The sequence below is a fragment of the Camelus bactrianus genome, chromosome 1 (genome assembly GCF_048773025.1).
Source record: "Camelus bactrianus isolate YW-2024 breed Bactrian camel chromosome 1, ASM4877302v1, whole genome shotgun sequence".
NCBI classification, from domain to species: Eukaryota; Metazoa; Chordata; class Mammalia; order Artiodactyla; family Camelidae; genus Camelus; species Camelus bactrianus.
The window spans coordinates 82,211,389-82,238,493 of NC_133539.1; the positions used below are offsets into that span (position 1 = coordinate 82,211,389).

The window sequence follows — 27,105 nt, forward strand, 5'->3', positions numbered from 1 at the left end:
ATATGAAATCCTTTCTCAAAACTACCTGCCTGAGACTATGCCTGGAGTGCAGTATCCCATTTTGTCTCCTTTTCAAATTTTTCTTTTCCTACTTTATAAAAAGCAAGCATATATACCTACCATATCATCCAGCCATTCCACTTCTAAGTATTTACCCAAGAGAAAAGGAAATATACATCCAACAAAGGCTTATACATGATTGCCACAGCACTTTTATTTATAATAGGCCCAAACTAGAAACAACCTCAATGTCCATCAACAGATGAATGGATAAACAAGTTGTGGTATATCCACATGATGGAATACCACTCAGCAATAAAACGAAATGAACTACTGATACACACATGTATCAATAATTAAGCCGAGTGAAAGAAGCCAGACCAAAAAATAGAGTACATGTTGTATGATTCCATTCCTACAAAACTCAAGAAAATGTAAACTAATCTATAGGGACAGAAAGCAGATCAGTAGTCGCCTGAGATGGAGGGGCAGGAGTAAGGAACCACAAAGTGCAAGGAAACATTTTGGGGGGAAAAGATATGTTCTCTGCCTTGCTTGTGGTAATTGTTTCCTGGGTGTCAAAACTCATCAAATAGTACACTCTTCATATGTACAGTTTATTTGTATGTTAATTATATCTCAATAAAGCAATGTTTTTAAGGTGAAATAAAGACATGAAAAAGCTAAAAGAATTCATTACCTGTGAACTTCCACCACAAGAAATGTTAAAGGAGTTTTCAAGCAGAAGGCAAAAACCAGTTACAAAGTAAGATCTGCTCAGAGGTACTCGGGTATTTTTTCTTATTGATGCTGATTTTCATTTTTGAATTTTCAGGTTTGGAGCCACAACACTGCTATCTAAGTAACTGAAGTTACACTGAACATACATTCAGTCAAAAAGTTTTCCCCTCACTGTTTTTTTCTGACATGATTACCATTGTAAGTATATAGCGTTGGGTGTTAGAAAAAGTATGAAGAATGATTTACTATTTTAGTTCTTAACACACCAGCTAAAATTACACCAGCCTAAATATGTTTGGAAAATATCACATAAGAGAAATACGGTTCTTACCATCCTAAACATGGTTTTTTACATCTTGGTACTCTATTTACCCCCAGCGAACACACATCAGGTTATACACTGCAAGTCAGGAAGTTTAACCTCCTAGAATCCTGAAACACTCCATACTCCATGTCAAAGAATGTTTACACTCATTTTAAATTTCCATGAATCTCACCTATTAAAGTCAACAGGACATGAATTAAAGAACTATATCCAAATAATACCCTTTCCCATTCTCTGCAAATCACCTACATTTTAAACTTTTTCCCACACATCTTTTGCAGGGTGTGAAAAAAAAATTCACAAATGGTATTGGTGAAAGTGTAATAAGGGGTACATTTTTGGAAAATTTGGTATCACTTATCACCAAGGACATATTCCATTTCACGGAATTTACTCTAAAGATAATACAGTACAGGTGCCCCTGAAATATATGCAGAAAGATATTCTCTGCATCAATATTTTTCATAGTTAAACTGCCAACAATACAAATCTCCATCAAAACAGAATTAGTTTAGGAAATACTGATGTAACATTGTCATACAATATTACACAGCCTTTAAGAGGAAGAGGTAAATCGACATGCACTGATAGGGAAAGATATCTACAAAATGGGAAGTGAAAGAGCAGGTTAAATAACAACTTGTATAATATTAGTCTATTTGTAAGATCAAAAAAAAAAATCGTTACACTATCCCTTCCAATTCTATATTCACAGGAAAAGACATCAATTTGCTCACAGCAGCAATTTCTGAGGATCCGAAAATACCCAGAGATACTTTTTCCTTCAAATAAATCAGTATTTTTAACAAGCATGCATTATTCTCAATAAAAACTTTAATAAGAAACAAAGTACCCAACAGCCAGTTTCTACTAAAAGTGACAGAATAGAAACACAGTTTTAAACCAGGCAAACAGATCCTGAATAAATTAGAAATTTACAGAATTAGAAATTTAGAAAATACTTAGGTTGTAAATTTTAAAAGTACATCCTTAAGGAAAAAGTCACAATTAAAATATGATGAACTAAAAAGTCACATTTACCATTCTCTGCCCCACACTCTCTCACTGCATATGAGAACTGGATATGATTGTTACAAAATTACTATTCACCTAAAATGTTTAGTTAGGTTAAACAAACCAGTTTTTCCACAGGCACATCAAAACAAATCCATAAAACTGGTTTTGAACAAAAAGAAAAAGAGCGGTTGTCATAAATCTGTTGAAAGAAGTGAAGTAAGCTTATGATTTTTATTTGCTCTAATATAAAATCCTACAATTAAATGTTTAGCTTCTAGAACGTTTCTTTCTCATAAATCAGAGAAATCAAATTATAGTCCTGTCTTCCACTGATCCCAAGAGAAAATTTCTCCTCCATATAAGCATGCCCTAATGCCTACGTGACTAAAAATAAGGATGAAAAATTACAACTGAAAAATAATTGCAAGGAACTTAAAAATAATTACTACTGGCTCTGTATGCCTAACATTAAGAACAGACTGGTATCAGAATTAACACGGGAAGAGGGATCCCGTGGGAATCAACGGACCTTAATGAAAAGTTTCACCTTTTTACGTGAATGAGGCAAAGGCTACAGCTTTATAGTTTTCCCCAGAAAAATTAGGACACTTAACAGCTACTTAGAGAGAAGGAGCTATGAGTTGCACTATAAACGGATAAGACTGTTTCACCAGAGAATTAAATTAATTTACTATGTGAATCTGTTAATTAAAATAAAGTATTAGGTTAAGAAAAAAAAGAATAAACTGCAATTCCCAATGCTTAAATTTTTAATAACCGACATAAAACGAACTGTGGAAAGGCTTGTTACCACCCTTTGGTACAATGCACAAGTATCTTTTGAACATACCAATATTGAGTATTGCTCCAGGTACCAGAACTCCACAGAAAAGACAAGATGCCGGCTCTCATGGAGTTCACATCCTACCATACAAATACGATACAAAGTGAATACTGGAGAACATGACATTTGAGTTAAGACCTGAATGACAAGAAAGAGACAGCCATGTGACAATGTGGGAACAGAACTCTCCAGGCAAAGACAATACAGAGGATAATGGTACTATAAAAAAGTTTAATGGCTTGTCTCTAAACCAATTTCTTTTAACAAAATGCACTCTCTAATGATTCCTATGTGCACTAACAGTCTGAAAACCACTGGATGAAAAAATCCTTAAGAGGTAAACAAATGACATGAAATCATCAGGACAGGATTAAAATGAGAATAACATTGGCTCATGATAAGAATCAGTTAATCAATGCTAACTATATTCCATGCACTGTGTTAAATTATATAGTCTCATTTTCAGGCTGAAGACATACTGTGAAATATCCACACCACTTTTAATTAATAATAATTAAACAAACCTGTGACAGAGTAGGTCAAAAGTTGTTGGAATAGATGAAGATACTCAGTCTTACTCTTAAAATAGTACAAAATTTAAAATACAAAGCTAGCATTTCACTTTATTAGATTCCAAAAAACATCAAGGACACATAATATCTGAGGCTGGTGAGGGCCAGAGTGAAGGGATGCTCCCATTCAACGTAGCTGTGCCATAAACTGGTTTAACTTTCTTAGATAGCAAATTATCACTAGCTACTAAAATTTAACATGTGCATATTCTGCACATTTGCTGCACAGAGAGTCCCACATGATAGAACAAAATTATATATAAAACTGTTCATTATATACTGCTTATAGTAGCAAAAAAAAAAAAAAAAAGGAAACTCCAAATGCCTATCAATAAGGGATTAAATAAATCATAAAAAGTAATGATATAAATTGATGTACATTGAAATGAAAAAATGTCCAATACACAAGGTAAAAGGAAAATATTGCTTGATGGTTTATATATGATATACAGTTCTTTCTTTGTGAAAACAAGTATGCTTATAATGTACAGAAACAAGACTGTATATGTACGGAATATATGTAGAAGGATTATATATATTAAGCTGTTACCAGTGGTTTCCTCCTTTAGGACTAGAATTGGAGACGGAGAAAGGAGAAAGAGCAAACAGAAGACTTCTTTTTAAATTTCATAATCATCTCTATTATTTTTCCCCCAAATAATGAACATGGATTACCTTAGATGAACTTTTTAAAATGTCTTTAAAAATGGAAATGGGTTTGAGTTCACCAAGAGCTTGAAGCTGGAATATCTTTCCAAGGTTCTTCATATCAGGGAACACAGAAATGGCCCCAAGTATTGAGCTAAATGTTATGACATTTCCTTAAAATGAAATTCCATTGGTATTACAATTAATAGAAAACCATTATACAGAAGTATTATACCTAGGGTATCTTTTAACTATACCTAAATGACATTCCATCATATAAAATTAAGTATAATGTGGTTTGCAAAGCCTTCTGGGACTTAGTCCTATGCTTCTCAAACTTTAATAGTCATGCAACTCACCTGCAGATCCTGTAAAAATGCAGATTCTGTTTCAGTAGTCTGTGATGGGGCCTGAGAGCCCCCTTTTCTATTAAGTTCCAAAGATGAAATTTTGAGTAGCAAGAATCTAGCCCAAGCTCCTCACCACTCTCCATACTTAATTTTTTAACTAATTTTAAAAATTAGTTTTATTTTAAGCATCTGTCCCACAAACTTTTTTTTAAAGTAAATTAACATCCAATCTCAAGTTTAACAAATCCTTGGTAGCAATAATAGCCCTTATGAGCAATCAGCATCTGATTTGAATAGTAATTGACTAATATTTTAATTATTCTTTGGGAAAAGTTGTCTTTTAAAAAGGATAATTAGCACTAGGCCCTCACTGCTTCTGGTTAACAGGTTAAACACAAAAAACTTCCACCACCCCTAAAGTTTCCACCACAACCCATAAAAGTTGCCAGATCCACCTCCAGGACCTCTTTGCAAACCAGCAGACAGCATTTCTTGTTTAGAAAAAGCCTTTTTCACAATTATGCCCATTAACAGTGTGGTATTTCTGAACAACAATTTTATCAACTGTATCGCGATCATCAAAAGTTACAAAAGCAAATCCTCTCTTTTTTCCACTCTGTCTTCAATAACTGTCTTCAATATGGCTGCGATTTTGCCATACTTTTCATAGTCCCTCAAATTATATTCTACTGCATCTTCTTTAATATTCACAACGAAATTTCCTTCACTTTCAGAAAGAGCAGCAGGCTTTCCAGAATCCTGTCTAGAAACAACTCTCTTTGGTTCCACCACACACCCACCAACCTCGTGTGGTCCAGCACTCACCGCTGCATCCTCCTCTTAACAAGAGAGAAGTCACAAAACTAAAGGTTCTGGAACGTTTTGTTTGGGGGTTTCTCATCACCACACAATCTGGAAGTGTGCCCCATTCCTCAAAATGTTCTTTTAAACTATCATCTGTAGTTGCAGAGATCAGACCACTAATTAAGTTTTCTCAATTGCTCTGGTTCCTTTGGACGTGGCCCTCCTCCCTCTGGCAGCAGGCTGGCAGCAAAGGGGTGGTAGCGTTACCTCCCTTTTAAGACCAGACTCACCTCTTCCAACTCGAGTTCAACATGGAACTGAGAGGAAGAAGCCTCCTCATACTTTAGATTCCATGAATTACTGCTCCAGTCCTTACACACCATATTCTTCATACCTCTGTGCCTTTTTACATCATCTTCTTCCTTGTAAATGGTTTTCCCCTCACCTATTCCACTTCAAAAACTTTCACTCTTTGTTACAAGTTTAGTTCAACTTTGCAGGTATTTCAGGCATATGTGGATGCTGTTCTTTTGTATCCCAAGGTTCAACTGTCAAATTTCTTATTCACATGTCTGTCTCCTTATGAAACTATGAATTTGAGGCTAGAAGATATCTATCCTCAGCACATAGATATTCAATAAATGTTTTCTGCATCCAAGTCACTAAGGTATTATGATTCTGCCACTACCTTTAAGACAATGGTTGTCACATTTTTATACTAAAAATATTTTCTTTAAAGAACTTTCCTTTAAAGTATTTTCCAGTGAAAAATACTGTCAAATTATTGAAAGTAAGCTCCTAAAATAAAAGACAACACATATTCAAAATTAAACTAAAATGTAACGCTATTTGATAGGATGTTTACCTTACTGCTGGAAAAAAGTCGTGTTAATTTCACTCTATTTGAGGGTAAAAAGAGCAAAGTTGTTCTCTTTGGTCCTCTTTTAAACACTACATAAGAATGGCAATAAATTTCTTTCCCTCCTTAAATTAATTAGGACTTCTACTATATTTTAAAAACAAAATGACATAATAGTATCTTAAATCAAAAGTTAATATAGGCAGTCCTCTCTTTACCACTCACCTTCCTCATCTATCCACTTCATGGTGAAAAGCTGTTCATTGTCAAAAGAACACATGTCTCGAACCTCATTGCAAAGGCCCTCAAAGGAGATTGAAGGTTCAAAATGAGTTATCATGATATCTCTGAAAAAGAAAAGGAGTTTTAAGTTAGTGACTAAAACTAATATAAGGCTCTATAATACCTAAGGTCTGTAATCTGTAGATGCCTGACAATCTGATGGACTTGCGCTACTTTGTGTATGCATCAACATGTGTTGCTTACAGTAAACTATCTCTGTAAGGCAAAAAATAAAATATCAACGTTAAATAATGCTTAAAAATAAAAATAATGAATTTATGAGAAACCTTATTAAGGCTGCCTCTCTTACTCCCTCATCTTTGGAAACAGCCCGCATTCTGTCTATGGAGTGTGTATCTACTTTTATTTTAAACCGGAGCACCCAGCCCCGACATCTTGTGGCCTTTCTCTCACATTTTGAAACAGCCTACACTCTATATAGTATGCATCTCTCTAAATAAATCTACCTTTACTCAACTGTGGCTCGCTCTTGAATTCTTTCCTGCGCGAAGCCAAGGATCCACACTTGGCGGGGCACGTCCCAGGGGCTTAACCAAGACCTGGGACACAGCCCTCCTCACGCCCCACATTCGTTTTTCCTGTATCACCTCTCTGGCATGGGGCGTTTAATTAAAGAGATGGGGCTCAAAGGGCATAATCTCGATCCACCTATTGGGCTACAGCTGCCCTCTCTTGGGGAGATTCAAGTAGCCCTTTAGGTGGCGGCTGACGCTGAGGCCAGCTCTCTAGCCGTGAAGAAGCCCACCGAGCCGAAGGCTTTTCTCTCCTCGATCTTTTCTCATTCTCTCCCCTATCGCTCTCTCTCTTCAGACTCGAGAAGATCCACCAAGGAGACCACTTGGACATCTAAATTAAGACCACGTGGCAAGTAATTGGCAACCTGGTTGGTGTTTAACCAGGCCTTTTAAATCTTTAGTCGTTATAGACAGTTGAACTGCTGTTACAAAGGTGCTTCATCTTTAAGAAGACTCATCAGAGGTCTAAGGAAACAGTGGGTTACAACAGTCTCACATCAGAAGACGGCTGTGCGAGGATTCCAGCCCATACCACCCTCTGACGCAAAAACAAAAGGCTGTCCTGCCCCTGGGAACCCTAGATTAGGCATTCAGAGATTTTTCACTCCCTGATAGGCAGGGTCAACGCCCCTACCCAGCCCTGAAGTAGTTTCAGATGACGGACCATCACACCCCTCTGCACCCCCATAAGATTATGGGAGTAAAATCTCTGAGGGGGGATGAGACAGGAGGCAAGGGGGCAGGGCACAGTCATTCAAGGAATGACACAGCAATTAACACCAAAATGATCGAAGATTCAACTCTCAGTAGGCCTTGAGGTTCAAGATGGCGGGAGATTTGACTTCCAATAGACCTTGAGCTTCATTATATGCCCATTGTAATATTAACATAGTAAATGACACTGCCACAGGCGCCATGACAGCTTCAAGGCTGACCATAAAAGGTCAAAGAGTGGGTGGTGGCCCAATTCCTGGGAATCCCAGCCCTTTCCTCGGGGTAGTTGGAATGGTCCTCCCCCATGTTTGCATGTGAAGCTACTTGACCCCATAAAAACTGGCAACACTGCCTCATGGCCCCCTCTCTCACTCCCTCATCTTTGGAGACTGCCCACAGTCTGTCTATGGAGTGTGTATCTACTTTTACTTTAACCTGAACACCCAACCCCCACACTTTGTGGCCTTTCTCTCGCCTTCTGAAACAGCCTATACTCTATGCAGTATGTATTTCTCTAAATAAATCTACCTTTGCTCAAAAAGGAAAGAAAAACCTTATTCAATCTCCCCTCTTCATTCAGGAAGCCCACCCTAACTGTTCTAACAGACAGCAGTCTCACTTTTGCTTTAATGTTAGTTATCACAAGCTTGCTCTTTTGTGAGGCATTACAATCCACAAATAATTCCATTGTTGATAAGCTTCTGTATTACATTTAATTGAAATCTATTCCAATCCCTAGTGCTCCATCTCCCCTACCCTTCTACTTTCATCCAAGAGATGGCCATTCAAAAATTTGACAAAGATCAGTCATGTCCTTTTCCTCAGCCCTGACTTCCACAGATTAAACACCCATGAGACTGTCAATCATTCTTTGTATGGAATGATTTTTTGATTTCATGCCTTCATTTTCATTTTTTTCCAAATGAACTGCGATTTGCCAAAATTGGTTTTAAAATAGGATTCATATTTTAAGGTAGACACCCCCAAAATGGAAGAAATAGACATAAATGTGTATTTATATTTATTTTACTGTTAAATAAGCCACAGTTTTTAAATAAAATTAATCCACATAGCAGCTATTCACCACAAGATTTAAAAATGCAACAAAATATTTTAGAGCAGAGGTCTGGGGTTTTCTTTAAGGAGCCATGAGAAGGCTCCCTGTGATCTAATCTAATACATAGTAGCCAGCCACAGTCATCCTTGCAAACGTAAGTCAAATAGACTGAATGACTCTAATTTAACGTATAGTGATTTCTACGTGCCAGAGTCTGTCGTAAGGGTTTTACAAAAATTAATGTAGTTCATGTTTTTCCTCTGTGTGTGTTTTTTCAATAAGCACTATGACTTTCCTTTGTTTTAAACTCTTCAAATGCCTTTCCCCCCTCTCATGCAGAATAAAATCCAAAGTCCCTAGCAGGGTCTACAAGGCCCTGTGTGAACTGCCCCAGCTGCCTCTCCGACTACCTCTTCTACCTGGACAGTTAAACCAATGTTACTAGTCCACTGTCTACCCCAGCTAGAATGTAAACTTGAAAGTAGGAATTTTGTTTTGTTCATTATATTCCTAGTGGCCAATATAGTGTCTAGCAGAGAATGGGCATTCGATAAATATTTGTTGAAGAAAAAAAAAAGGAACTGTGTGAACAGACGTGCATAGTTGGAACCTAGAACACAGAGTAAGAAATAAGGGATTAAAATTTTTAGTCATCTGCAAAAATGTTAAAACTGCAATCTTTAGTGACCTTATAGAAGTAGTAAGTCAAACATAGAAACTGAATAGCTTTTTCTTGATAATCATTCTCTTTCTGAGCATCTCATGGTTTTCTGTCCCTGCCTCTTAGAGGCATTCTTCCTTGGCTTTCATGACAATATGCTTCCCTGGCTCCCTTTCTACTATTCTGAACACTTCAATCACAAGACACTCTTCATGCCCTCTCTCATATTCATTCTATGTCTCTCTCTTTCTGAAAGTTAATTCACATTCAATGTTTTAACTATTATCTCTATATAAGGGTCTCCTAAATCTGTAATCCCAGCTCTCTGTGTAGTATTTAAGACTCTTGATAAACTGGTTCCACTTTCTGTTCTCAATCTGATCCTTGCCATTCCTGACACTGACTCTGTTACAGACATCTGGTTTACTCACAACCCCCACACATAAGACCTTGGTGATCCAAGTTTTAATCTTAAAAGTAAGATTGACTGTTTGTATGCATTATGTTCCTGAGTTCCTCAGTTTAAGGCTCAGTTTACAGAGGGAGGTGGGGATCTCTCTTTAATTGGCTATTCAACATCAACCCCCATCAAACCTTTTTCACCCACACTATGCTTGTCCAACATGTATCTTATGTCCATCTTTTGTTTTCAACTAATTATATACACACATCCTCAATTAAATTATAAACAACTGAAAGACAAAAATTCTTGGCCTTTTTAATACATTCACATAACATAATAGGGACTCAAATACTACTTAACTGAATGTGGAAGAAGTATTTTCTAGGAGAAACTCATCTTCTAGAAAGTGCACTTTTGACAAGAAAATATCACTGTTTATGTTTCCTTAGCCTATAAACATGTATGGAATATTCAGTGTGTTTCAGATATTTGAACTAAGTTTTTATCTTATACGATCTTCACAAGAACTGTCAAACTAGACAAATTAATCCTATTTTACAGATTTTAAAAGCACAGCACAAATGAATATTTGCTGGAGTCTCACAGTTAGGAAACAGAATATATATTCAAATCCACGTCTCCTAATGACACGTGGTGCATGCTGTGCTCTAACCTCCCCTCCCTCACCTCCAGAATCCCCCATTAGCAATGGATCATTTATTACACTAGCTCCTGGGAGTGCTACCAGTAGACAACCCCAGCCGTCAGCCTCTTTCAGAGATATGACTCCTCCCTTATGGTCAAACCCCAATGACTGATTCAAGGTGGGTACAAAGGTCCTAGATGTGACTCAGAAAGGCTCTCAAGTGTCAACTCATCTTCAGAATTCCCTGGAGGGTCAACTGAGGTTTCTGTTGAGACTTCACAGCATCTGGATTTTTTTCTACCTAAGCCTGCTTCCTTCCCTTCCCGTCTCTTCCATAATCATCAATCCCAAGAGCACTCCTGAAAAAACGTCCTGCATGCTAATCTGAGATATCACTTTCCACAGGAGCATCCACCCAAAGCATAGCTATTATCAGATGATACTATCTGACAAAAACATAATGCATAAAAACAGTCAATCTTACTTTCAAGAGATTGGCTAATGAAAACTGTAATCCTTGTTTCAGAGACTAAATCAGTTTACTCTATAGCACATGAAGCTAGTTAATTTTTTTTTATTCTTCAGAGAAAATAAATTGCTGGCATGTATAAATTATACATATTTTACAGTCTGTCTCCCCCAGCTAAATGTAAAATTCATGAGAGCAGGCATTTTGTTTTGCTCATTGCTGTTATCACCAGTATCTGAAGCAGCATCTGGCCCACAGTAAATGTTCAATTAATAATTGTTGAGTGAATGGACTCTAAAGAAAGCGTGAGAAAATGTAAGCATAAAAAGCTTTTCACAAAGGAGTAATGACATATATTAGACAGCCACAGAATAATGGTTAAGACCATGAGAGCTAAAGCCAGTATGCCTGGGTCTGAATCCAGGCTCTATCACTTAGGTGAGTTACTTCTCTGTGGCTCAATTTCCTTACCTACAAAATGGGAATAATAATATTTCCTATGGTGTTATAAGGCGTTAATGGATTAAGTGAATTAATATTTATAGTACTCAGAATAGTACTGAGCATATATCACACTCCATATGTGTTGAATAAATTTTAAAACATGTATCCTACAACACTTTAAATAGACGTGAAACCTTATTAGAACAATAAAAATAATACAACCTTCTAAAAACAACCTACAGATGCTTCTGGTTTAATATGGTGGAGGGAACACAAATCTATATCCTTTCATCCTAAGGGCCCACTAAAATGACAGAAAACTGAAACAACAAATTTATCAAAGTCTTATAAAACAAAAAAGGGACCAGCAGTAGACCAGAAAGTATGAGAAAATCCTAAATGACTGAAAACAGATGGTATAAAATTGACAGAAAACATACCAGCCCCCAAAACCAAAGTTAAGAGAAACTCTTAAAAGAGAGAAATTTTATTGACACAAGATTACTTCTCGTTCTTTAACCATCTAATCATACCTCTTGGCTTTTCAAGGACATGACACATACATAAGCATTTATTACAAGTGTTTTTTAAATTTGCTTTAAAGAAAAATTTATGAGTTAAAAGAACAGTGTTATAAAACTTTACAATGTAAAAATTACCAAGAAAAATCAAGATGTAGAGAAAGTGAAAGGAAGTATAAATTCAAAAATGTCTCTTTCCCAGCGGAGTCAACACTCTTATCTAAAACTAATATTTAAAAATAAAAGCAGGGAACAAGAAAAAAAAATAACCCAAATTAAAAAATGGGCAAAGAACCTAAACAGACATTTCTCCAAAGAGGATGAACAAATGGCCAACAAGCTCTAGAAAAAATGTTCACTAACACTAATCATTAGAGAAATGCAGATCAAAACGTTAACGAAACATCACCTCACATCCATTAGGATGCCTACTACCAAAAAAAACCCAGAACAACAAATGTTTTCAAGGATATGGAGCAATAGGCACCTTGTGCACTGTTGGTAGGAATCTGAAATGGTGTGGCAGCTATAGAAAACTGTATGAAAGTTCCTCAGAAAGTTAAAAATAGAATTTCCATATGATCCAGCAATTCCACTTCTAGGTGTATATATACTCAGAAGAATTGAAAGCAGGGAATCCAATAGATATTTGTACACCTACATTCATAGCAGCATTATTCACAATAGCCAAAAGGTGGAAGCAACCCAAGTGTCCACTGACAGATGAACAGATAAATAAAATGTGATATATAAACACAAAGAAGTATTATTCAGCATTAAAAAGAAAGGAAATTCTAACACATGCTACAATATGGATGAACCTTGAAGACATTATGCTAAGTGAAATAGGCCAGTCACAAAAAGACAAATCCCGTATGACTCCATTTATATGAAGTATCTAGAGTAGTCAAATTCATAGAAACAGAAAACAGAACAGTAGTTGCTGGGGGGGGAGGTGGAATAAGAGCGTTGTCAGTATAGAGCTTCAGTTTTGCAAAATGAAAAAGTTCTGGAGATTGGTCATATAACATAGTGAATATAGTTAGCACTATTGAATTGTACACTTAAAAATGGTTAACGGGGGGAAGGTATAGCTTAAGTGGTAGAGCGCATGCTTAGCATGCACAAGGTCCTGGCTTCAATCCCCAGTACGTCCTCCAAAAAATAAATAACTAAACCTAATTACCTTCCCTCAAAAAAAAAAAAAAAAAAAGAAAAAGAAAAAAAAGGTTAAGATGGTCAATTTAAATTTTTTACCACAATTAAAAAAGAAAAGCAGGAGAAGGTATCATTTAAGTTATAAATGTAACAAGAAAAACTAAAAATAGTCAGGAGAGGAGGCAATGAAGAAGTGCTAAATTCCTCATCTTTCATATTGATCAGCAGATATAATAAAGGAAAACAACATTGTAACAGTAGTTCTAGGTGGTGGGATTGGGGAAGACTAAAGACAGAAAGAAGATGTACTGTGTACTTAAACCCTTCTGAATGGTATAGATTACTATTAGTTTTTCTACCACCATGTAAAGGTATGATCTTACGATAAATTTTGCTTTTTAACAAAATATAAATACAATATAAAACAAATTTTAAATGACGGTAGTAAATAAAATTGATTTAAATATGTAAAATTTTTATTTTTTAAAAAGAAAATTATAAAATAGTTCCTTCTTCTAGTGACATTAAAAGGGAGCCTGCTTGTCTTAAATAAATTTTTCTTTCAAAATACCCTCAAGACTACTAGTATGAGGAGGTGAGGGTTGGGAGTATATATTTTAGAATAAAATCAGAAGAGAAGGAAAGGCTCCGAATTTTTCTGGCAAAGAACAAGTGTGATATTATCTTTTTTGAATGCAAGAGGCAAAAAATTAGTATGATCAGATATCATCAAAATATGACTTCCTTTTTAAGGTCCACAGGTAGTTGAAATTGATACATATGTAAGCATGTCTGTAAACAACAGGGATTTATCAGAAATCTTATTTTTCGAGAGCTGTTGAAATATTTATCAGAACATACAAATATTTAAAAAAATCTGTGTAATCCTTAAAAAAATCTTAAGTACATCTTAAAGAGACTCAAAAAGAACTCATGCTTTCTCAACTGCCACTCCTTAAGTTCCAGGAACTAAAACATTTAAGGGAGTTTTTTATAAACATTTCTCTAAGTAATTGGGAAAGCACCATGTTCACACATCCCACAATCTCCAGATCCTTATTATAGTACCAAAGCTAAAAATAAGCTGCAAAATAGAGATATTACTTCTAAAGGTACAAAACAAATTATGCATGGAAGTTTTTTTTTCCTGGTTTTAACATCAGTGTTGGTATAAATTATCTTAACCACTGGTCTTCGACAGAATACAGTCTGCTTCACCACAATGATACCCAAAATGGCAAATTTAGACATAGTTTTAACTGAATTTTAGAAAAAGAAAAAAAAAAGCATTTTTAATTTTGCTGTTGGGCTTCAGAAGTCACACTGTTTTAAGCATTCATTATGTTCCTATGTTCTAAAATACTGAATCTAAAGTTTTTCCTTAGGACTGCTTTTAAAAATAAACCTGAAAAAGAACCATATTCAGTCCTTCTGCTGTCTCAATGCAAACATTTCTCCTAAGTTAAATATGGTATAATCAGAAAAAAAAGCTTTATTTGTGATCACCAATGTAATAAGATTTACCACAGATGGTAAAATCACTGGGTTTTAAGGAAACAGGATAGGCATACAATCTCAAACTATCACCTCTCAAATTAATTGTTAATTATAAAAAAGCCATAAAGCAACTTTCATATTTTAATAATCAAGGAAATAGAAAATTGACTCAAAAAGAAAAACTTTCACAGTTATGAATCTGACAATAAAGAAAAAAGTAATCTTAAAAAGCCCCATCAATATGAGAAAAGAGAAATTTCTCTGAAGGGTAAAACTCAGTTTTGTATTCTGGTTTCACTAAGCCTCAATGTTATCATCCACAAAATGGAGATAATGATATCTACCTCTGAATACTGTGTAAAAAAAAAAAGTTAGCATTTTTTGCTAATCTTTTTTGCAAACATGTAAAAGACCAATAAACATGCAATGGAAGCATAAGGAAAATGCTTCCTTCCTACACTGTTGTTGGCAATGTAAATTGATAAGTTTTTGGAGAACAATATCAAGGTTTATAACAGGCATATCTGACCATGTTTGCAAGAGTATATACTAAATATAAGGATGTTCTTTCAACATGATTTGAAGTAGTGATTTAATGAAAGTTCATCAATCAGAAAAAAGATTAAATTATTGTATAACAACACTATGGGACACTATGTACCAATTATAAAGAAAGAGGTGGATCATTCTACCTACCTATATGTATCTATCTCCTAATCTGTCTATCCTGACATGGAAAAATGACCATGAATGAAAAAACTCTAGTTACAGAAACATGTATAGAAACACAAACACATTTACTGGAGAAATAAAAGGGTGTGTCTGTGCATATGCTTAAAGATATATTGATACACTATAGAATATCCCAAACTGTTAACGGGGTTATTACGGCTACCCTCCAGAAGTGGGGGTGAGAGGCTACAGAGGGAACTTTCTGCTTTATGTATTTCTGTATTTTTAAAATTCACTTTTAGTGCCTTGTCTTTGAGATCTGTATTTGGCCACTGGTGGCATTTTTGTTTCTATCATCATTCTCGGCCACATTCCCACACAGGTTAGCTGGCCTGCACAAGTGCTGAGGACACAGAGCAGGCGCACAGGGAGCAATTGTTCAGCTAATTCTGGGCATTTCCACCTGGATGTTCCCAAAGCACCTTGAACTCAAAACTCGGTTACCTGTTCCAGGTAAGTAATTACCTTTTCTCGTAAATCTCTTCCTTCTGTACTCCCTAATCTCTCTCCAAATAATAAGTCTGTGAGTTGTCAGACCCCTTCCCTCTTCCCCACAGGCAACCCATCTCAAATTCATATTGATTCTACACCCTAAAATCGTCACTGAATCCATACCCTCTTTTCCAACTCCTCAGAATTTTTCACCTGGACTACTTCCAAAGCCTCCAGATTAGTCTCATCGATCGCTAATTCATCTCCATCCATCGCTAATTAATCTAATCATGCATCCTCCTTACTTAAAATCTTCACCTATGTAAAAAAGTCTGAAGCACGAACTATAATATTCTGGCGTCTTCATGATCTAGTGCCTGTGATCCCTCTTTTTAGCTCACTTTTCATCAGTGGCCACTTTGCGTTTTACGTCCTAGTGAGGAATGACTATGGGACTGACAACTAAACTGATCTTAATTCCCCAAACATACCCTGCAGTTGTGCAATGCTTGGAATGACCTCCCACCCAACATTATAATCCACCAGACAAACCTACTTATCCTTTAAAAGGCTCAAACTTTTCACCATCTAGGAGGGCTTCCCTCACCCCAAACTCCTCCCCAATAGCCACTCTTGCACATACCTTACATACACACACACACTTTTATTAACTCTTCTAAGTTTCTCCTCCAACAAATCTCTTAGTTCTTCACAAGCAGAGCCTTGTACTCTCCAGCTTAGCATCCTCTGCGCCTACCCTTAGCACCATGTGCCTGGCTTATAGTAGGTATTCAACAACATTTATTAATCTGAATTTAAACACGCTTTGGTAAAATGTGAGATCCTAAATAAGACTGGAATTTTTATAATTCATGTTTTAACTAGGCTCATTTCAACCATTAAAAAAAAGACACTCAAGTTACCTTAAAAAGAGGTTTGGGAGCTGTACTTGAAAGCCATCTAGGAAAATTTTTTCAGGAAAGAGCTGCCTTTTTCTCCTCCGTTTCCTTAGCCCTTTAGTTTGCACATGGGCGGTCCTGGCCTCACTTGCCTCTCCCTAAACTCTTCAGCTTCAGTCCTCACTGCTAATAAGCAATTTATCTCCATATTATCTAATCCGAACTTCTGAGAGGGCTGTTTTGGTTTTGGCGCCAGGCCACCATGTCCTTTGTCTCTGGCTGGTAAAGCTACAGCTCAGCTGCCCTGTGGTTAGGTGCCCTACTCCAGAAGCTCCAGGACCAATAACACTACCCCAACTCTCAACTGAATATATTATTTTTATTTCCTCAGAACCATTACTCAAGTGTATCGCTAAAATTATTTTGCAATACTTTTAAAAACAAGTCTTGCCAAGACTTGTTTGCAGTGATAAAAACCCTGCATACTTCATCACTGAACCAGCTATACATTTCCACATATGCCAGGCGTTCATCTCTTCCGATTTGTACACATGCACAGAAAGAATCCTCTGGATTGTCGTAACGGCTCAACAGCAGTGGATTAAGAAGTACTTTCACAAGTTTTTTGCAAAATTTCCCATACGTTTATAGACTGTAAAGAAATGAGCAGTTCAGAGATTTCCTTGTTAAATTCTATCCCATAATATCAAGTAACTTCATATAAGGATAGCAACACAATGGCAATCTATCACTAACCCACAAAACCTGTTTCTCCTCCTCCAAACTAACACCACTAGGTAATGATTGAAGGAAAGCAGGCCACTCATTGACAAGCTCCCGTGGTGAGGAAAGAGGAGTACAGGCCAGGAGACAGGCACTCTTAGGTGGTCTCCAATAAAATCAGATTCTCAGTGCTATTAATCTTCTGCGTAAAGACTAGAAGTCTAATTGAATAATCTGTTATATCTTGGGAGACATCACATTTGCACAAAGAACAAATTTAACAGAATGAGAACACTAAACCCATCATGGAAAGGAGATGGCAATTTATTCACTAAAAAATCCTGACTATTCCAAGATTTCAATATTCACTGGAAAGAAGTATTGTTAGAAGGGGATAAGGGTAAAGCTCTCTGATAATGGCCATTCAGCTGAACGGAAGGAAAAAAAAAACTTTTTCAAATGTAGACTGTCCTTTATATTTCCTGATAGTAAAGGAAGAATTTTCTACTTTAAAATCAGGCAGGTATTCTAGTTAGCCAACCTGTTTAACTATCCTCATTGGTGACTCATTTTAGTTTCATCTGTAGTAATGAGCAGCTGACTGTGTACATCATACCATCAGTTGAGACTATTGTTAATAAACATACAATCTTAACAGACCTAATTTCAGAGGACAGAAATTGGTACAGTTTAGAGAGTGCTGATGTTGTCTTTAAATGAAGCTTGCAATGAAGGCACTACTAGAAAGTTTTCATTGGATGAAAGCACTGAAGAGCAAAGGGTTGATTCATTCCTTAGCAGAATTCATAGGTTTTTAGAAACCAAAATAAAGGTTAACTTGGATGTCTTAGAAACATTTCAGTCAAGCACTAATAGGTTTATTAAGTCCCTACCCTCCCTTTTCAAAAATAATTGGAGGAATAAGCCAAGAAAATATATCTATATTCTAAAGTTTCAATTTCTTTCCAAAGGAGACACTCACAGTGATTTTAATTTATTAACTAGGTCTATTTACATTTGTCAAACTAATAAAAGTGGGGGAAAAAAGGAAGCACTAGTTTCTTGATGTTTCATAGTTGGAATTATTGGAAACTAAATTTTAAAAATCAAGAATTTATATTATTTAAAGTCAGAAAGGTAAACCAGAGAACTAAAAAAATGGTTTAACAATCAAAAATTGAGAGGCATCAGGTGGTGAGGAAGCAAAATGAATGTGCACCCAATTTCTCATCTTTCAGATGAAGGAATCAATAAATATCACTTAAAGTTGATAAATCAGAAAACAGAAGTATAACTTTTAAAGTAATAAAGGTAACCTCCAGAAGAACTGGAAATACACTGCCAACAGTAGTTACCTCTGGAGGTTGGGAAGACTGGATGGGGAACACTTTTTATTTTATACTTCTGTACAATTTGCACTCTCCTACCATGTGCGTATATTCATTTTTTAATCTAGCTTTCTAAACTGTCAATAATCAGATACCATTTTAAAAAAGGAAAATGTACTATATTTCATCCTCTGCACCTAACAAGTCACAGTCAACTTTCTAAAATACAATGGGTTTTAAAGTGAAATATCTCATCTGTCAAATTAAAGGTAAGGTAATAGGAAGCAAAGCTTTTTTCCCCACAGTGCTAAGTACATATCATAGCTCTTGTTTTAAAATCAAGACCTCTGTGATCAATTTAAGTAAAAACACTGCTACTATCTGAAATAACTCCTCTGAACTACTCCTGAATACAGTCAAGCTAATGAACAGAGAGGTCAGAGACTTCACGGCAGCAACCAAACTAGTAAATCTTTATATCAAATCAATAAAACATTTAGGGGTTTCTATTTGCTTTGAAATCAAAACAAGAGAGGCATTTTGAAAGTTTGGTATCTTCACTGATCCTCTCAGGAATGTAAAAGTATGCATTGCAGTTTCAACCTCCTAGTGCTTGAGTTTTTTTTAAAGGAACTTACTTCTGCTTGGACAAGCAGACAGGCCAAGTGGTCAGGTTTTCTGTTAACTCTTAGTTTCAAACCTTTATGCTCACTAACATTTCACCTTTCTAATGCTCCAAAATGTAATTATCTCAAAGAAATTTCAAACCACAGGAATTCAAGAGAAGAGGGACACTTCAAATCACTGATTACAGAATATGACCTAACGATTTTAGGACTGGATTATTTCTGGTAACCACAGTAGTTATAACTTAGGTAATAATATGAGTAAAGATCACAGATTTAAAAACTGCCTAGGCTCGTCCTCTTCCCGCAATACCTCAACCTATGAGACAGTCCTTGAAGCAACGCTGACAAAGAAGCGTTCACAATTTTTAATTTACACTACATGTGTAACCTAATCTTGGCGAGACCTAACGTATATCCCTGAAAAGGCATCAAGTTCACTTAAATAATAATTCCTATGGCTAACATACTGTCAGCCTGACCACAGTCCAGATACACGTCGCGAACTCTTCTATGAGATAAAGATAAACCTGACTTAGAGAGCCAGAGGCTTTAGGCCTGCTGGTAATCAAAAGGGTCATCAAACGGAAGCATTCCTGTCTTCTAAATCCACAGTAAATTTAGTTAACTAAGGCATCACTCAGAATCAATTCTCAACCCCAAACACATCCAGGCTTAAAGAGACGTAAAGCTCTTGTAAATCTCTTAGCAGGCGAGGCTCTCGAACTCACCAGGTGAACCTACTCTTCTCGAAGGCTCCTCCCTCGGACCCTACTCTGGACCCTCAGCTGCGCGACTCCCCGACGCCCAGCACTACACCTTGGGGGTGCCCCAATCCAGCGCTCCATGCTCCTCCCCCAACCACTCGGTCCCCCATCCCGAGTCCCCGGAGTTGCCCGCCCTGATCAACTCTCCCACATCTCCAGCCTCTCACCGGCCCCTCCTCCAGGCCAAGTGGAGCCGGCCTTCCCCCGCCCTCCCACCGTCACCCCTACCCCACGATACTCACCCGCGGTAGTAGGCTTTCACCCGGACCTGGTGAGAATGGTCCCCGCTGCCGCCGCCTGCGATTGGGTGAGACATGGTACTGCTGTCTCTCTGGGTCGGCATCTCCTTACACCCCCGCCTCAACGCCGGAGGCCGAGGGTGCGGGGGGCGCGCCAGGCGCGGTCCGGGACTCCGCAGCCCGAGCCGCTCCCGTAGCCGCGGCTGCCCGCTCGCCTACCTGTCCTCCCCGCCCGCGGCGCGGACCCAAGGGTCGCCTCGCCGGGGCAGCCGGAACCGCGCGGCTCCTCCCACCGTCCGCGGCGGCCACTGCCTCTACCGCCGCCCGGGCCTAGCACGCCTCCCGCCTCCGCCCCTCCCACCTAGCTCGCTCCAAAGCCCCACATTCCGGGGGAGGGCGGGTGCAACCATCGATCCAACTCAAGGAACCTCAATGCCCGGCTGAACCATTCTTACGGGGGGCAAAGGTAAGGGGGAGAGAGGATGGGGACGCTGACCATCACATCAGATACGCCGACAGGGTACCTTTCGTGAAAACTGTGACTGAGGGGATGTGAAGATTCGGGTAAGTCTAGTTCTGTAAAAGCCTCTTCCTACAAGGAAAATGGTAGGGAACTAATGCTGCGGCATCTCACCCCAGTTTCCTAACTTGGTCGCGCCCGCGGTCAGCCGACTTGGGACCCGGAGTAGGTTCGCCCTGCGGGTTTCTGGGATTTGGAGTCCCCATGGGATTCTGGGACTCGAGGTTCCTTACGCGCAGAGCGCCCCGCCTTCTCGCTGAAGGTCGATCTTCGGCTTGTGCTCCGGCAGTCGTAGGCGTGGAACTCCTAAATCCAGGTTGGGCATCTGAGGGCACTGGAAATGATTGGGTTTCGTCACGATCTACACTTTGTTCTCTGGTGAATTCTCCCTTCCAATTGCGTGAATCGTCTCAATTATACAGTGCCCTTTTGGGGAAAAGGAATTTGGTTACAAGCTCAGCATAGTCTCTTTCATGGAAAGAATTTAATATAATGTGTGTAACACATGTAATAATGAATGTAATGAAGGAGGAAACTCAACTAGAAGATACGATGACAGAGTGACTTTTCTTCCTTCGCGGCCCCGATATCTTGGTCCTTTTGTATTACCATTGCGTGGAACAAGGGCACAATGAATATTTAGCCAATCCATCCATCCATCCATCCATCCATCCATTAGCATTTGTTTTTGTTAATATCGGTTAACTAAGGATTATAAAGAAAACGTCCTTGCAGTGTAGTCTCTGGCGTTTCACTGGTCTTGGCTCTATCAAAAAGTGCAAAGACAGAAAGCATGAATCCAGCCCTTCCGAGAGTCCTTCTACCAACACATGCTAAAGGGTTGGAATAATCAAAGAAATAACTTGCTTTATTATAATAACATAGGTTTGGGAATTGACTCATCGGAGTTATGTGTGACAGCTTGGTATGATGTTCTTCAACTGCCACAAACTTGGATTTTATGTTCTTAATAAAAATCCCCGCTGAAAACTTGGTCCTGATGTTTTTTGCAACATCAGGACCTGCATCAGCGTGTTAAAGACGAATCAGTTAGCTATGGAATATAAACTTTCCAAAGTGAGACTGAAATGTTAATTGGATTAATGGAAATTTTAGTATGCTTGTGACAAATTTAAAAGATGATGTAATGCTCTAGAAAAGGAAATTTATGTTGTATGGAAAATGAAAATTTAAAAAGGTAAAGGTATAATAAATTAAATAAATAAATAAATAAATAAATAAATAAATAAAGTAAGGTATGAAAAATTTTTCATTTTGAATTCTTATTCCTTAGCAGTTTGAAAAATCCTTCATCGCTGGCCTCATAACATGCTCTGAAGATTATCATTGTTTTCAGAGGAGGCTTATTGTTTACTTTGTCATCAACAAGAATCTATAAATATTGATAATTTGCATCAATCCCACCATATAAATACCTTTCCTTTTTCTGAATGATGAAAGCTGTTACTTGTGATTACCAAGAAAAGCATGACCTTAATTTTTTAATAGTGTTATTGAGGTGTAATTCACATATCATACAATTCATTCATTTAAAATGTACAATTCAATAGTTTTTAGTATATTCACACAGTTATGCAATCATTACTACTATCTAATTCCAGACTTTCATCCCCTCAAAAGAAACTATGCATGCTTTAGCAGTAACTCCCCATTCTCCTTAGCCTCTGTCAACCACTGGTGTGCTTTCTGACGCTATGAATTTTCCTATTCTGGACATTTCGTATAAATGCAATTATATATTGCATAGCCTTTTGTATCTGGCTTCTTTCGCATAATGTTTTCAAGGTTCATTCATGTTGAATCATATGTATATAGTTCTTCATTTACTATATGGCTGACTAATACTTCATTGTATGGGTATTCCATACTAATGCTGCTATGAACATTCATGTGTAAGTTTTTGTGTGAAATAAGTTTTTAATTCTTTTGGATATATACCTAAGAGTAGAATTGCTGGGTCAGACAATAATTCTGTATTTAACATCTTAAGGGAATGCCAAACTGTTTTCTAAAGTGGCTATACCATTTTACTTTTGTACCAGCTGTGTACTAGGGTTCCAATTTCTTTACATCCTTGCCAACACTTGCTATTACCCATCTTCTTTATTATAACAATCCTGGTGGTTGTGAAAGTGGTATCTCATTGCAGTTTTGATTTGCTTTTCATTAATGACTAACAATGTTGAGCATCTTTTCATGTTTCATTGCCCTTTCTATATTTCCTTTGGATACATTAATTTAAATCCTTTGGCCGTTTTAAAATTAGGTGATCTGTCTCTTCTCATTAAGTTGTAAGAATTTTTAAATATTCTGGAAATATGTTCCTTGTTAGATGATTGCAAATATTTTGTCCTTTTCTGTGCATTATCTTCATTTTCTTAGAGGTATCATTTGCAGCGCAAAACTTTTTAATTTTAAGGAAGTCAAATGTATCTATTTTGTTATTGTTCCTTATGCTTTTAGTGTTTAAGAAGACTTTGCCTGACCTAGAATCATGAAAATTTACAACTATGTTTCCTTCAAGAATTTTATAGTTAAACTCTTATGATCTATGATCTGGGTCTATGATCCATATTGAGTTAATTTTTGTGTGTAGTATAAGTGGTCCACTTTCATTTCTTTGCATGTAGATATGCAGTTGTCCCAGCACCGCTGAAAAGTCTGGTGAACATTATAGCTAAAAAATGACCATTGGATTGGACTGCAGGACAATTTTATGCTTCAAGGCATTGTCAAAAACATCGGAGCAGTCAGTTGCCAATTAGCAGAGGCTAACAGCTGGGAGTAATATCAATAAAGGCAAACCAGCCAAACGCTTGATAGAGAGATGAGGGAAACAGACAAAGAGAACCTGACTAAAACTATGGTCCCGGCCCAGGGGAAAGACAAGGAGTCAGGGTGACAATGTGTATGCCAAAGCTTCACCCTCTGAGGAGAGACATTAGTGGGGAAATAGACTCTATTGATCTAGTCTGGCCAACTCACAAATAAACAAGCAAGCAACAAGAAGGACAAACAGCCCTCCATCAAGCCTGGATCAGTCTTTGGAGTTGCTACAATGGAGATGTAGGTTTGCAATAAAAAAATTAGGAATCATACAAAGAAAAGGGCAATGGGACCCACACACACAGAAGCTGTCTTTGAGAAGATACATGTGTTGGACTTAGCATGCTGCTAAGACTTCAAAGCAGGTATTATGTTTAAAGAACTAAAGGGAACCATGTTTATGAGTATAGATTCATAATTTCTTAATAAAATATTAGCAAATTGAATCTAGCAACATATGAAAAAGGATTATATGTCATAACCAAGAGGGATTTTTCCCAGGAATGCAAGGTTAGCTTACATCTAAAAATTAATTAATGTAAAAACTCGTATCAATAGAATAAAGCACAAAACCACATGATAGCTCAATAGTCCCAGAAAAAAGGACTAAACAATCTCACATTATATATATGTATATGTGTGTATATATATATGTATATGTGTGTATATATGTATATGTGTGTATATACATACATACACACACACACACGTATATATAAACAATAGAAGATTACCTAGCCATAAAAAAGAAGGAAAATCCTGCCATTTGAGACAACATGGATGGACCTTGTGGGCATTATGCCAAGTGAAATAAGTCAGACATAGAAAGACAAATGCCACATAATTGCATATCTGGAATCTAAAAAACCAAACCAAACTAAACTCATAGATCCAGAGAACACATTGGTGGTTGTCAGAGGTGAAGCACTGGTGGTGGGTGGGAGAAATGGATGAAGGTGGTACAAGATATAAAGTTCCATATATAAATAAGTCCTGGGGATGTAGTGTACAGTATAGTGACTATAGTTATGTATTGTATATTTGAAAGTGGCTAGGAGTAAATCTGGTGTTTTTGACAATGCCCTGAAGCATAAAATTGTCCCACAGTTCGATCCAATGGTCATTTTTCAGTTACAGTGTTCACCAGTTATGGTTGTTTCATGGAGGAGAGTATACAGGGAACCCCATATATTGCCATTCTGGACATGCTCTGACATTAATTTTTAAAGCCAGTGTGATGCAATTAAACTAGATGTAAGGCACAAATAGTTAAGCTTATAGGATGATCGGGGCACAGTAGAAATTGTACAATTTTTAGTAACAAAATGCTGGAAACAATGGAGCCATCTCTTTACTTTAAAGTAAACAGGACTCTGTAAAAGGGTTTAAAAGGAACCTGACATCATATTAATCAGATCTTTGGGAAAATTTGGTTTCCTTTCTACAGACTGAGCTGCTCTAACAAGAAAATATCTAATCAGAATAGGTAAAAGTTTATTATCAGTCTTAACTAGCCTCACCAGTGTACCCTGCAGCCAGGATCAAATATGAACATTTGTTTGCCGTGTGCTTTATGTCATCTGATAAATCCTGCTGCCCGAACTTTGATGCCTGTTTCTCAACTGAGAATTGTATGATACAGAATGGGAAGTCAATGCGACATTGTGAACAAGCCTCCCACAGCCCATTTTCTTTCTGTTGTACTTAAAATGGTGCTTACTAATACCTTCAGCTTTAAGTAAGCCTGCCTCCCTTAACCTAGCATTCTTCAGTGGTTTCACAAAGCATGTGATAATGTCATTTAAAGGAGAGAAAAGTGTTTAAACTGCAAGTCCTGATCATTTGGAGGGACTTTATGACCTGTGGAGATAAATATTTGGTACTGGGCAGAATTATACTTCCTTTTGGCTCACTGCAATGACGTTAATAGAAAAAAATTAATTAATGCTCAAATCCACCAGCTTAAGGGATTTAAGATATTTTTGGCCAACATTCTCTCATTTTGTCATTATCAGAGTGCTTGTACCAATGTGGAGCAAAGAAATAACCTGTTGGAGAATGGTGAATGAGACAATAAATAGTAGGCACAGGACCTGTGTTATCATGTCTTAATAGTATCACATTAATTATTTTGTTTAACCCTCAAGAGCAGAAGCCATGACCCAAACTCCTAATTGGAGTCCTGACAGCTGAGGTTAGTGAGAGAGGTTATTCTGTTAATTAGCCTTAAGGAGCTGGCGTAGATAGCAAACAATACCCGTGACTCCCTTTCCACCTTCTTTCTCCTGTGCCCTCTCACTGTCCCATTGACATCACCAACTTTATCTGGGTACTCCCTTCACTCCAGCCACAGAAACTTATTTCCGCTGCAATTCCCCAATCTTACTCCCACACTACAGATAATGACATATAGCAGTTTGAGCCTTAATCTGTTTTGCCTTTGAAATAAAATGTCTTCACTTTGAATTTAAAATAATTTTAAAATTCATGTCATATGTTCCCTAATTATAACAGATTACAGAAAAGGAAGCTCATTTATTGATCCAATGCCAAATATTCCTGGCTTGGGGAATACAGTACCCTCTGCTTAGTCTGAAACGCCCTCTGTAACTCAGTCCCCATCACTCCTGACCAACTTCCACTCTCCTGTAGAAAACATTTACAAAACTCACCTCTCTTCCCCAGGCTGTTAGATGCCAGTTTTCTTCGTTTTTTTCCTCTTCCTCTGCTCTATGCTTTGTTTCTATATCAATTACAGTATGTATTGCACAGTATCATATTTTATTTTCTTGCTGGCATGTTCATCAGGCTGGAACTGCAATTTGTTCATCTTCACATCCCCAGCACCTAGCACATAATAGGTTCTCAATAATGTCCATTGACACTAAACAATACCACTTTGCTTCATTTTTCTTATCTATGAGACAAGCATAAACATTTGTTTTATTTGATAAAGATTTCCTGAGGCTGGACTAATTACTTAATTCTTGAAATATAAAGTAGCTCAGTGTTAATACAAACACTGCGTGAAAGAAGGGTTTCGTCCCCAAGTTTTCCATCATTCTTTTTTTAATTTTATTTTTTATTGAAGTGTGGTTGATTTACAATGTTAGTTTCAGGTGTCCAGCAAAGCAGTTCAGTTATACATCTACATACATATTTTTATTAAGATTCTTTTCCATTATAGCTTATTACAAGAAACTGAATATAGTTCCCCGTGCTATACAGTAGGTCCTTGTTGTTTATTATGTATATAGTAGTGTGTATCTGTTAATCAAGAAGGGGTTTGTTTTAACAAACCATCAAATGGAAAGTTCCATTAAGCAGAGGAGTCAGCAGAAAATATGATAATTATAAAACTTTTACTTAATGAAAGTCACTGAATAGTCGAAGAGTTCTAAGAAACCTCGACATAATTAATTCCTATGGGGTTAATCGGTGCAG

General features: G+C 37.2%; 1 protein-coding gene and 1 pseudogene across 3 annotated transcripts in view; both read right to left on the bottom strand.

Moving 5' to 3' along the window:
• PRKCI (protein kinase C iota) overlaps positions 1-20,656 on the bottom strand; it is a 62,957-nt gene extending 42,301 nt beyond the window's left edge. Inside the window, exons 1-3 of one of the 3 annotated variants that reach the window (XM_074367956.1) lie at positions 20,514-20,602; positions 20,298-20,352; positions 6,386-6,507 (exon numbers count right to left, since the gene is read on the bottom strand). In XM_074367956.1, coding sequence (XP_074224057.1) covers positions 6,386-6,500 — 115 coding nt within the window. In that variant the 5' untranslated portion in view covers positions 6,501-6,507; positions 20,298-20,352; positions 20,514-20,602. Of the gene's footprint in view, positions 1-6,385; positions 6,508-20,297 lie in introns of all 3 variants that reach the window. The other 2 variants (XM_010952097.3, XM_074367965.1) reach the window with 2 other exon arrangements.
• On the bottom strand, positions 4,912-5,641 carry LOC105066702 (heterogeneous nuclear ribonucleoprotein A3 pseudogene; annotated as a pseudogene).
• Positions 20,657-27,105: the final 6,449 nt, after the last annotated feature.